We start from the raw sequence: 12,824 nt of genomic DNA, 5'->3' as shown, positions 1-12,824 counted from the left end.
ATTTTATTTTTATTTTTTCTTTTGGAGGGGAACCTGGGAAAGGAGATATTGTAAATAAAGAAAACATCAAAAAAAGTTTCCTCACAGAAATTTTATAAGGAATACCAAGGATAAAACCCAAGTACAACTTGCATAACCTAGCCAGGAACTGCAACTCCTATACAGTCATCTCAGCACTCAGAAAGCTGAGGAAGGTAGGAGCCCCAGAGTTCAAGGCCCACTGGACAAAATAGCAAGGTTCTGTCACAAAACAAACAAAACCATCTTAGTTAATAGTTTCATGAAATATGACTCATTCAATAGTGGATAGTTACAAATAATGAAGGGCCCTTTCAGATGACTACTCTCTGTAGAATTCAAAAAGCAGCAGAAGCACAATGATTCTGAAAATGTATATGTATAAACATAGTAGGCTCTAGGTAGATATGGAAGTACTTGAAAAGATTTTATCTTGTACCAAAGACATTTTCCATAGTCAATTCTCTACCTGCCATTCAACCTCTGTGATGGTTTGTATATGCTTGGCCCAGGGTTGGAGCAGGTGAAGTCACTGTGAAGTCACTGTGGCATGGGCTGTAACACCCTTGTCCTAGCTGCCTGGGAGCCAGTCTTCTCCTAGCAGCCTTCAGATGAAGATACAGAACTCTCAGCTCCTCCTGCACCATGCCTGCCGGGATGCTGCCATTCTACCACCTTGATGATAATGGACTGAACTTCGGAACCCATAAGTCAGCCCTAATTAAATGTTGTCTACAAGTTGCCTTGGTCATGGTGTCCATTCACAGAAGTAAAACCCTAAGACAGACTCTTTAAGGAAAAACAGACTAAGTAATTCCACAGTTGATGCAAGAACTGACAAGATACAGAAGTGAGGCCACCATAATACAGACAGATAAATTCATTGTAAAAAAGGATGCATTTCTGGCCATCAAATCTGAACCACTACATGTTATCTTTCTCTCCCTCTCTCCTCCTCTCTCCATATATGTGTGTATATGTATATATATGTATATATATATATATATATATATATGTGTGTGTGTGTGTGTGTGTATATATATATATATACACACACATACACATACATACATACAGACAGACATACATACATGCATATATGTACTAAGCATGGTAACAAACACCTGTGATCCCAGCTCTATGGAGACTAAGCCAAGAGGAAAATGAGTTCAAAGACATTCAGGGCTACTTAGCAAGATACTGTCTCACTAATAAACACAAAAATATATAACGATGGCTAAACAGAAATAAATTTCAATGATAGAGTACTTAGATCCTGGAACCAAGATTCACAGTACTAAAACAAAACAAAACAAACAAATATATGTATACATACACATACACACACACACACACACACACACACACACACACACACACACACACACGTGTATTAGTCAGAATTTCTATCCCTGCACAAACATCATGACCAAGATGCAAGTTGGGGAGGAAAAGGTTTATTTAGCTTACTTCCACATTGCTGTTGATCACCAGAGGAAGTCAGGACTGGAACTCAAGCAGGTCAAAGCAGGAGCTGATGCAGAGGCCATGGAGTGATGTTCCTTACTGGCTTGCTTCCTCTGGCTTGCTCAGCCTGCTCTCTTATAGAACCCAAGACTTCCAGCCCAGGGATGGCACCACCCACAAGGGGCCCTACTCCCTTGATCACTAATTGAGAAAATGCCCCACAGCTGGGTCTCATGGAGGCACTTCCACAAATGAAACTCCCTTCTCTGTGATAACTCCAGCTTGTGTCAAGTTGGCACACAAAACCAGCCAGTACAACACACAATCACAGACTCACTAATAAAACATAAAGAGAAAGCCAGAGATTTAATAAGATACATTAGATTGTAAAGCATACAATGACTATGAAAGATTGGCTGTAATAAGTCAATAGAGGCTAAATGTTGGGCGATATATTAATAGTGACAATTCAGAATGAGAGTTATAATATTGAGCTGTTTAATTTTTAGTGACAAATAAAATAACCCACTAGGAAATGTGGTAGCCTCTAGGCTTTCAAGAACCAAATCCTGGGAAATTCTTGGGCCTCTTCGCTGAAGCCACAGAGATCCTACTGTGGTAGTTTGATAAGAAATGTCCCTCATAATCTTGGGCATCTGAACACAGGTTTTCAGCTGTTGTCTTGGGAAGGCATAAGTGGTAGTACAGACTGCTGGAGGAAGCACATCACTGTAAGCAGGCCTTGAGAGTAAAAAGCTTCTCCTGCCAGTTTGCTCTCTTTGTTTTGTTTGCACTCAAGATGTGTGATCTTTCAAGGTTCTGCTCCAGCTGTCTTGCCTGACTGCTGCTAGGTCTCCCAGCCATGATGGACTTTAATCCTCTGAAAACATAACTCAAAATAACTCTTCCTCCTACAAGTTACCTTGGTTATTGTGCTTTATCAAAGCAACAAAAAAGTAAACAACACATTCACCAACAGCCTAATGAGGTTCATATAACTCCAAAACTCACTCATCCAGGCAACAGCCACCTACATCTCTAAGATACTGCCTAGGGCAGCATGAGCTTTACATACCGTTCTCAGTCACGGCCAGGGTTTGAGCATCCCCACTCCCACAGGCAACATCGATGACCTTTAGTCCTTTGAGTCCAGCCACCAGCATTGGAATGGCCTCATCTTCACTAGAGCCTTGAAACAGATACAACTGTCATTCTCAAGGCCTCTCAAAGGAACCAAGCTCCTCCGACCTCGTGACTGTACAGGTACAGCAGACATACCATGGCCCAAGCGGCCGTAGTTCCCACGGCCCCAGGTGTACAGCTCCCCCTCAGCAGTGATAGCCGCACTGTAGGTGCTCCCACATGCTATGTGCACCACGTGTTTCCCAGCCTGCTTTCCTGAGAAAGCTGAGATCACCTTAGGCTCCTCCAGAGGCCTACAGGAAGGAAAGCAACAAACATCATCGTAGGCATTTTATAAGAGTTAAAAAAAAAAAAGTAAAGAGGTAATCAGAGCACAAGAGTTTTAGCCTTTCTATCTCAAACACCAAACATCACTGCTTGCTAGATCCAGAAAAAGTATCTATTAAAGACTTATACAAAGAACTAAATAAAGAAGCTCTGCTCCTAATGTCCCCAATCACAATCTATCAGCAACAAAGCAATGAATGCTGAGACACCCTACAACATGGCTATACTGCAAAATATTACTATATGTGAAAGTCAGAAATAAATTCCTATACAATTGACCTTAATCAGTTGTAGATATGACAAAATAATATGAACAGAGGACAAGATAATGGTTGGCAAGATCAAGAGGGGGAAATCAGGGAATAACTACAAAGGATACAAAGACAAGCCCGGGAGCTCTCTCTTGATTGTGGTGGTTCCTACACTGAATGAATTTGCCAAAGCCTATCCAATAGTAAATTTGGTATGTGTGTGAGAACTGGAGGAAGGGGAGGACATCGCTAGTTTTACCTCATTTTTCTCAATTTCTTACATTGTGGCTTTAGGGTAATTTCTGACCCCTAAAATAATACACCATACATATCACTACTTTCCCAGCAGAATGAGATTCTTCCCAGGGAATATTCTGAGTAGTGATGCTTCCCTCTCTGCCCTCTCAGTATTAACAGGCCATATACACTCAAGTACATTCTCTACCAACTCACACACAGTTGAGGTTGAAAATGTTTCTTACTTGACCTGACTGCTCCTCGCTGATGCTCTGACCCCATGAAGTACGCTTGCCCCAAGAACAGTACACCCACCTATTGCCAAGTCTTTCTACCAGGGTCTACTTAAAATAACACAACATAATATGCTTCCATTACTCTGTGGGAACTGGCAAATCTCCCGATTTTACCCGAGTATTTAAAATGACCATTTCCTGTTTTTTTTTTGTTCTTCCATGGTAATCAAAACCTTCAACGCAAAAAGATAAGATTGCTTTTTATGCTTGTAAACAAAACATCATGGTTCCAGGGGTCCTATTGGCAGAAGACATGGTACAATGAACAACAGGACAATATGTGGGGTTTGTTGTATTTAGAAAACATGATGGAAGGGACAAGTGCTAGCTCTTGCTAATTCTGGCAATCCTTCTACTTGTAGCAAAGTTTTCAAGGAATCATTCATCAAGAATGTACACAGGCCAAGGGTAGTGACCCACACCTTTAATCTCAGCAGAGGCAGGCAGTTATCTATGAGTTCAAGGACAGACTGGTCTACATAGTGAGTTTCAGGATAGCCAGAGCTACATAGTGAGACCCTGCCTCAAGGGAGAAGAGAAGAGGGGAGGGGACAGTAGAAGACAGGAGAGGAGAAGAGAGGAAAAGAGGAGAGGAGAGGAGAGGAGAGGAGAGGAGAAGAGCATCATATTATATCTCCCTCCTTATCTAAACTCTGCAGTAAACAGATAAAATCACTCCTGACATTTTTCCATTCTGTTGTGAATACGGACAAGAAGAAACATACCAGTTTATGAAACATTTCTATACGTACACTGTGTCCCCATGGCCCAGCCTTCCGCCATCCCCACAGCCCCAGGAGTACACCTCCCCCGTGGCAGCCAAAGCCAGATAGTGGTGACCATCAGAATGGGCAGCAATTTTCACAATGTTTCTGGAGGCAAGACCCTGGACCAGCTGTGGAGCCTAGAAAGGTAAAGTCAAAAATAACAGTCAGTTATAGTAATGAACAATGAACACAGGATGACTCTCCTATTCATATTCTCCCTGAGCAAACATACTCAAAGAGACAGACTAGGAATCTTCAGGGCTTCTGACCTATTCTCCATTCCAGCACTAAGAGAACACTAAGAATTCTCTATGTGAATGACAAGTGCTGGTGTGGGAATCCCTAGGGCAGGCAGCCTGTGTAACACAGATGCACAACTCAAGTACTTTCCTTAAATGAGAGCACACATTGTACTCTCATGGCAATGCTCATCAGACCCCATTCTGTTTCCGTTAACTGCCATACATGTGAAAAATGGGCTTGCAAAAAGCAATCATAGTCAACAATAGGAATTATCTGATGGAGTTCTTGATCTTAAAAACTCAAAACCCTGATAATTATCCTAACTGAAATAATTTAACATGAATAATAATATACAATGAACAGATACCAATGACCAAGAACACTAGACTGTGTTGCATCTACAGCAAGGACCCCACCATTGAAGGAGGTGTGCAGACACACTACACTCAGCACCTACCAGCATGTCACTGTTGTAAGCCTGTGTGTACACACGACCATTGCGGGACAAGATCAAGAACCGCTTTTCTGCACAGGCGACCTGCATTACCCCCAGACTAGCAAGGCCTTCACATTGGATTGGACCAATCACATTGGCATAGTATTTCCATCCGATTAACCCCCAACCTATGACCTCCTGCAATGATCCCTGTAAGAAAAGAACACACATAAACGTTTTCTTTAGAGTAAGAGAACACCCAGGACTAATACTGAGATACTACATAATCTAAAAACAAAACAAGTAAAGAGATTGATTGAAAACATCAAAATAGGGCTGTAGCAGTGGCTCAGAGGTTAAGAGCACTGACTGCTCTTCCAAGACATCCTGAGTTCAATTCCCAGCAACTACATGTTGGCTCACAACAATCTGTAATAGGATCTGTAATGCCCTCTTCTGGTATGTCTGACACAGCTACAGTGTTACAAATGTACATGAAATAAATAAATATTTAAAAAAAGAAAAGAGAAAACATCAAAATAACTCAGAACATTTCACATTACCTCAGTTAAATGGTAATTTCCCTGGGTTATTTGTTCATAATATTTCTTTTAAGAATACCATTCAAAAGCTGGCCCTTCAACATATTTTTCAATGCTCAAACCACACCAAGTTATTTTTGTGTCAAAACTGGAAAAAAATCAAAACCTCAAGCATAAGGATGGGAGAAAATGCTTTTATTGATGAGGGTGACAAGAACAAAGCTCTTTGGGAACAACCTGAAAATAACTAGCCCATGCTGGGTTATCTCACTAATGCTGCAAAGGCACATATGATAAACAGAGAAATATGTACCAGATCACACAACACAGTATTATTTAGGCAGCAAAATTCTGTCAATAATTCAGGTGTCCATTAAAAAGAGAGTAATTAAGAAAAAGATGTATTGTTAGGCATGGTAACCCATGCCATTCATCACAGCACTCAAGAGATAAGTATAGGCAGAACCCTATTAATTCAAGGCCAAAGCCTGGTCAATGTTGAGTTCCAGCCCAGACTGGGTTACTGTCTCAAAATAACAATAACAACCACAACTTCAGGAGGAAGTGGTAGAGAAGGAGGAGAGAGATCTGACAGGTACAGCTCAACACATATGTATTAAAATAGCTTTTAAAAATTAAGAGACCATCTCTATTTACTGATACAGAAAGATGCCAGTATATCTATTTGGTGAGAAGAAAAAGCTAAAGGAAAAAGAAGCCAAATAATTGTAACATGCTACCACTAATATGTCCATTCCAGAGAACAGTGAAAGTTACAGACCAAGCTTAGCAAAACTGGATCAAGCAGGTAGGATGCAGGGCATGTGCAAATCGAGAGAGGAAACAATAGTGCTAATGCATTGTTATAAACAATCCTGATTTTTAACCATGCAGAGACAGAAAAATACATAATATATTACATGTAAATAAAATTTATATAGATAATATATATATATATATATATACACACACACACATATATATTATTTCCCCCAAGTAAGCTTGGATTAAAACCCAGGATTACTCTGCATAATCTTGACAAGAGAACTACCTCCCCAAACATTGATTTTCTCACAGCTACAATAGGGGGAACATTGTGATCAGCAGCTGTGTTCATATGTGATGTCTTTGATGGGCAGGCATGTCTAGGTTCTTGTCACACAGGCCAATCACTACTCCTGCCATACTTTATTTATACATTCTACATAAAATATGACTGCATTGTCATTACATTATAACCACCATTATACACTAAGTACCTCAGTGACAACATATATGATTAGAGTGAACAAGGCCATGGGTTTAATTTCCAGCACTAACATAAAAAAAGATTCTCTGGCATTTCCCTACACATGGTATGAAGCCTGCTGTCATGTGGACAAAGGTAAGCTCTCCATGGTCCCTAATTCAGTCACTAAGCCCTGAGTACTTGTCCAGAGTGGATGAAGTTCTGAATAAATACATTATTGATATGAGCATGGCCATGTCAAGGACCCAAATGCTTCAGATTAAGAGAAAAAGAGAAGCATTCCCAGTCAGAGCAACATTACTCACAGTGCGTACAAAAACACAAACTATACTTCCTCCTCCCTCCCAGATGTTTACAACCTGGGACTGCTCCCCTGCAGAGACCTCCCACTGAGACTGACTTAACCCCTCCTCCTATACAGAACTTACACTTCCACAATAAATGCAATCAGTTTCAGGGCTGTAGGTGCCCTCTATTTGAGTGAACATAGCCCACTTGATCTAAGCACTTCTGAACGTGTATGTTTTCTTCATAGCCCACTCAGAGCACTAACCCATACTCTAAACTACAGGCACATTTAAACATTCTAACCACCATTATCAGAAATAACAATTCTGGCACATACACAGAATGAGGATGAATCTACAAGAACTCCAAATTATACACCACACAAATAATATTAAACTGGTTGGAGCTCAGTGTTGGTGATGGTTAGTGTTAATTATCAACCTGACAGAATCTGGAATAGCCTGGGAGGTGAGTCTCTTGACATGCCTGGAGAGAATTATCCTGCTATTTAAACTGAAGTGGGGAGACTCACTGTAGGTGGACCTATTCCCTAGGCAGTAGACTATCCAGCTGAGCATTAGTAAGCATTCATTGCTTTCTTGATTACTGACTGTGAATGCAATGTAACCAGATGTTTCAAGCTCCTTCTGCCATGTACACTCAAATTGTGAGCTACAATAAGCAACTCTTTCTATCTTAGGTTGCTTTTGACAAAGTTTTGAGAGGGTTTTATGTGGGGTTTTTGCTGTCATTTTTTGTTGTTTGTTTTTAAGTCAACAAAAAATGAAACTCAGATTGTGTTAAAGTACTTGCCTAGCACATTCAAGGTTGGAAAAAGTGCTACTCTAGCACATACCTTATGTGATGTTGGAGAGCTACACAGAGGAGGCATACAGGGTGTAGCCAGACGGTCTAAATGAGCCATGACAACAACTGCAGTCTGTCGTAAATCAATGGCAAGTTCATTGTCTTGTGGAAGAGTAAGGTACCTTAGGAAACTCTCATTGGGGCTTAAAGGGCCAGATAAAAGCTAGATTAAGAGAAAGAAATAAACATGGTCAGAAATAGTGGAAGGAAAAAATACCTACCATCAACTTCAAGTCACTATTTATGTTTTGGTATTTAGTTTTGTACTTCCTACATTATTTCAGCCATCAAACAACAATGTTGATTATAAAACTGCACTATTCATTTTTACCCCTTTACACATGGCATATAAAATACACATAAAATTGACTGTATAATCTACATACTTTTGTACCACACATGTGCAAATTGTATATGAACTGTTAATATAGCCAAACCACTTTTAGGAAAACTGCTCTCAAACTCTAATAAGGGAAATGGAAAAATAGTTCTGTCCATACAGTGCTTAGCAAGGAAACCTGAATTCAATTCCCAGAACCCATGTAAAAAATGTCAGACACAGTGCTGTGCCCTTGTAATCCATGACAAGGGAGGTTGAGACAAGGTCACTGGCCAGCCAGTCTGATCTACCTGAGGAATTCTAGACAAGAATAATGTTGGTGGCTCTTGAGGAAGAAAACCCCAAATTGACCTTTGCTCTCCACACAAGGTAAAGACAGAGACTGACAGACAGATAGATAGACATACATACACATACACACACACACACATATAGAAAACATATAGAAACACAGAGCAAGCTCTCTGAAACATAACACAGTACTTCAGCATGCCTTTGATAGCTAAAAACAAAACACAACAAAACCCCTCATTTTGATATGAATATTGCCCACTTTAGGGAGGGATTTTGATTTATCTTCTGGTTTTGCAGTCCCAGGGATTAAACCTATTTTTAGGCAAGTATTCTAAGAGTCTTTAACAACCCCCTTCCCACCCATTTGAAACTTGGGAGGCAGGGTCTCCTTAAGTTGCCTGGGCTAGTTTTAAATCTTTGATCCTTCAGTCTCAGACTGAAGGTCTGTACCACCTGGTCTGGCTGTCAATTAGTATCATATTTCTAACTCTTGTAAAAACAGTCTCATCACTTAAGAGTGTCAACACATAAATCAGGCCAAAGTGATTATGAAACACCTAACTCTTTACAAAAAAGACAAATAGATAAAGAACCTAAGCCCTGAGATTTCATCAGTATTTGTTTACATTTACACAAAACAGCCTAACACAGGATCTAAAATTCACTCTCAAAACAACTGAGCAGCTCCTGGGAACACAAACACTAAACCACTCACACAGAGGCTGCCACAGCTGACTCAGCAAAGAAGTCTGCAAAGTCAGCATGGCAGGCAGTACAGGTCTCTCAAGCAGGTCAGTGGATCCACACCAAACCATATTCGTCTTCCTAAGTCCAAATCTAAAAGCTGCCATATGGTAGAATCTCTACAGTATGTATGATACTCTATTTCTATCTTGTCAATATAGTATGTGTGACCTTCCATACCTGCCCCATCTCACTTGTTCCTATCACCAGTAAACAAATACACCCAAAAGATACCTACTCACATTCTGCCTTACCTAAAATAACCTAGTTCTTTGTTATTATCACAATAAGAAAGGGTCACCTATACATAAAACCCCAGGTGATACTCACATGCATGTCACTCTCTGTGTGTGGCATGTCCTTACTGCAGATGATGCTCTGAAACCTTTGTAGCAGAGGCAAAAGAGGAGCACTGGTGCCCTGAGCAGACCGCTCATTGTCAGTTTCCTGTGCCCCACTGTCCCACAGCTGAAGCAACAACAGGATGGCAGACAACATTTGGCTGAAAAGGAAGGATATTTACTCTCTAGTAAAAACAAATTAATGTTTGCCATATCACATCAAAACTAAACAAACAAATCATTCAAATTATAGAACAATGATATGAAAAGATGCTAAAATTATGTCATAGAAATAATTCTTGGCAATTAAATCACTGAATTAAAACCCAAGATTTTAGCAAAAGACACTTGTCGTCTACTAAAAAGCATAAAAATAGCTAAGGCACTGAAGTAGTAAATCTTTTAGACTCTTAAGTCAACAAATTAAGAATATCTATTTCAGAAAACTAAATAAACAGTTACTTAGGGAAAAACAACTTAAAAGAAGAGCTCTTAAATGACTAGATAAATTAGCCTGAAAAAGAAATAAAGACAACAAAACAGACTAGCATAAGAATAAACACAGGGGGCCAGAAATGACCCCCTGCCTGGCCCCACAGGGCCCAGATAAGCAAAGCAAGCCTGCCACAACCCCCACCCATTGGCACACAGCCTAGGTGGTCAGAGCATGTCCAAGCTGACCATCACCACCACCATACAGCATGTGCAGAGCATAGTACTTGAGATGATCCCAGGCACCCAGAGGACCCGGGTGCCACTAAGATGAGCAAGTACGTAGTGGAGTGGTGAAAGAAAGAGAAGCAGAATGATGTATGTACAATGAAGAAAGGCAGAACTAGAAACTCAAGGGGAGTGAGGGACAGCCTGATCCGAGTAGCTGGCAATGCCACCTAAGGCCAAGAGGAGGTCCTGGCCCATGCTACAGCTGAGGGCCAGGCACTCTGGGACTCTGTTACCACCAACGGCCATGCAGATTTATGAGGGATGTGCAGAGCTGGCTCTCTAGCCCTCACCAGATGTAGCTATAGTTGGTCCCACCCCTTGACTGGGCAGTACTGGAGAGTTTGCCCAGGTGTTTCGTAAAAGAGAGCTGGCCCCTAGCATGAGCAAGAGAGAGCTGGCCCAGATCCAGGGCTTTGGCCCACCCCAACAGTTACCCCATCTATGAACTGCTGAAGGGGCTGGTCTTGAGAATCCAAAGACATAGGTTCTCCATGATACGGGACAAGAGCAGAAAATCTAAGGAGAGTTCCAGTGAGAATCCAATACTGATAATGTACCAGAAGTCAGAAGCCTTAAACCAGACCATGACTCACTGCAATGATCATTTGCAAGAAAAGCTGCTTGGGGAAAAGGGTATATATACTGTGTGACACACCACAGGAACAGAGAGATGAGTGGGATTGGGGTCCGTGATGTGAAATTCACAAAAAAAAAAAAAAAAAAAAAAAAAATCAATAGAAGGTTTATTAAAAAAATACTAATAACACTGGGTCCTGGGATGAAGGTCCACCCAGAACACAATTTGCTCTAGCCATAAACAGTTAGGTGGAATTCCACAACACAATAGATTTTTCAGATACACAACCATCTCCTGAGGTGATCTGAGCCATAACTCACCTAAGTGTGCCTCTCTGGACAGCCAACTCCAGTAGAATGGCCAAAGCCAAGTGCTGGTCCTGTAGAGGAACTCCTCCTGGCCCCTTGGTCCCTGGTGTTCCATGAACATCCCTGAAATGACAGCCACAGGAAGGCTAGGCAACATCAGAGAAAGCAGAAATTTTTAAATCATACCAACCTGCTAATTATATTTACTTTCCCATGTAAAAAGGTAAGCACGTGCTCGCATATGCAGACACACACAGAGGAAGGGAGAATGGAAGGGAGGAAACATAAGGGAAAGAGCGAGTGAACAATCTTTTTTAGCGGGGGGTGAGGGGGGCGGCTTTCTTCAGTGTATAGGATTGAATCTTAAGCCATGGACACACTGGTGTTAGGATCTATCACTGAACTTTGTTTCCCACCTACTAAAGATGTAGTTTTAAAAAGCATGACTACAGATATTATATTAAACCAAAGATACACCTCATTTTTCTAAAGCATAAAATCACAAATGAGTAGAGAGGTCTTTAATGGGGCTGGGCTGTAGCTCAGTTGGTAGAGTCCTTTGACCAGCATGCACAAGCCCCTGGTTTCCAAGCCCATTACTCCATAAACTGGACAAGGTTACACAAGGTTATAATCCTAGTACTTGAGGTGGAAGCAAAAGGATCAGAAGTTCAAGGTCATCCCTAGCTACATAATAGTCTGAAGCCAGCCTGGGCTACATGAGAGTCTATCTCAAGAAAAGAAGGAAAGGAGGGAAGAAAGGAGGGTGGGTGAGTATATGTGTGTTTATACATATTTTTCCAATTTGAACAAAAGATAGTCAACTTCCCCATAAAAGTTAGAAATATTTTAAAGTCACCAGAGGATCTAAAGGCATATCTATGCATATTTATATTTCAAATCAAAGAAATATTTGAACTGTTACTCAGTAATAAGTAACAAATTTTCTAAATCTAAAATTCAGAAGCAAAGACTTTATAACTGACACTGAAATTTTTAAACTAAATATGAGGGTATTTTCAGGGCTTTAGCTTTAAAACTTCTATGGCAAAGACTTCATCAGCACTCCAAGGAGACTTGTGGTTCATGTGCAAGATACCAAAGGCATCCCTTTTGGTTATGGGACTAAAGAGAATGACTTCTGTTGAGAAAACTCAAGAGCACACTAACTTTCTTTCCATGTGTCTTTGTACTAAATTTTATATTTTCTTTAACTTAAAAAAAAAAAAACAAAGGTAATTACAGATTCCTATTCAAGCCAGGAGCAGAAACATACTCCTATAGTCTCAAGTATCAAGAGGCTAAGGATCACTTGCATTCAGCAGCTCTGGACTACAGTGCACTGTGCCAATTGGGTGTCCACGTT

The 12,824-nt window shown here is 40.7% G+C and overlaps 1 protein-coding gene across 3 annotated transcripts in view; it reads right to left on the bottom strand.

The window, feature by feature from the left end:
• Nucleotides 1-12,824, bottom strand: part of Herc2 (HECT and RLD domain containing E3 ubiquitin protein ligase 2) — a 167,710-nt gene that overhangs the window by 124,883 nt on the left and 30,003 nt on the right. For all 3 annotated transcript variants that reach the window (XM_031386820.1, XM_031386821.1, XM_031386822.1), the window contains 7 exons: nucleotides 11,471-11,581; nucleotides 9,840-10,011; nucleotides 8,121-8,294; nucleotides 5,207-5,395; nucleotides 4,492-4,643; nucleotides 2,764-2,921; nucleotides 2,561-2,674 (listed from right to left, as the gene is read on the bottom strand). In XM_031386820.1, coding sequence (XP_031242680.1) covers nucleotides 2,561-2,674; nucleotides 2,764-2,921; nucleotides 4,492-4,643; nucleotides 5,207-5,395; nucleotides 8,121-8,294; nucleotides 9,840-10,011; nucleotides 11,471-11,581 — 1,070 coding nt within the window. The remainder of the gene's footprint in view (nucleotides 1-2,560; nucleotides 2,675-2,763; nucleotides 2,922-4,491; nucleotides 4,644-5,206; nucleotides 5,396-8,120; nucleotides 8,295-9,839; nucleotides 10,012-11,470; nucleotides 11,582-12,824) is intronic.

Source organism: Mastomys coucha, unplaced genomic scaffold (assembly GCF_008632895.1).
Source record: "Mastomys coucha isolate ucsf_1 unplaced genomic scaffold, UCSF_Mcou_1 pScaffold21, whole genome shotgun sequence".
Taxonomy (NCBI): Eukaryota; Metazoa; Chordata; class Mammalia; order Rodentia; family Muridae; genus Mastomys; species Mastomys coucha.
Note: the sequence above shows the minus strand (reverse complement) of the source record. Positions and strands in the feature narration are given on the sequence as shown.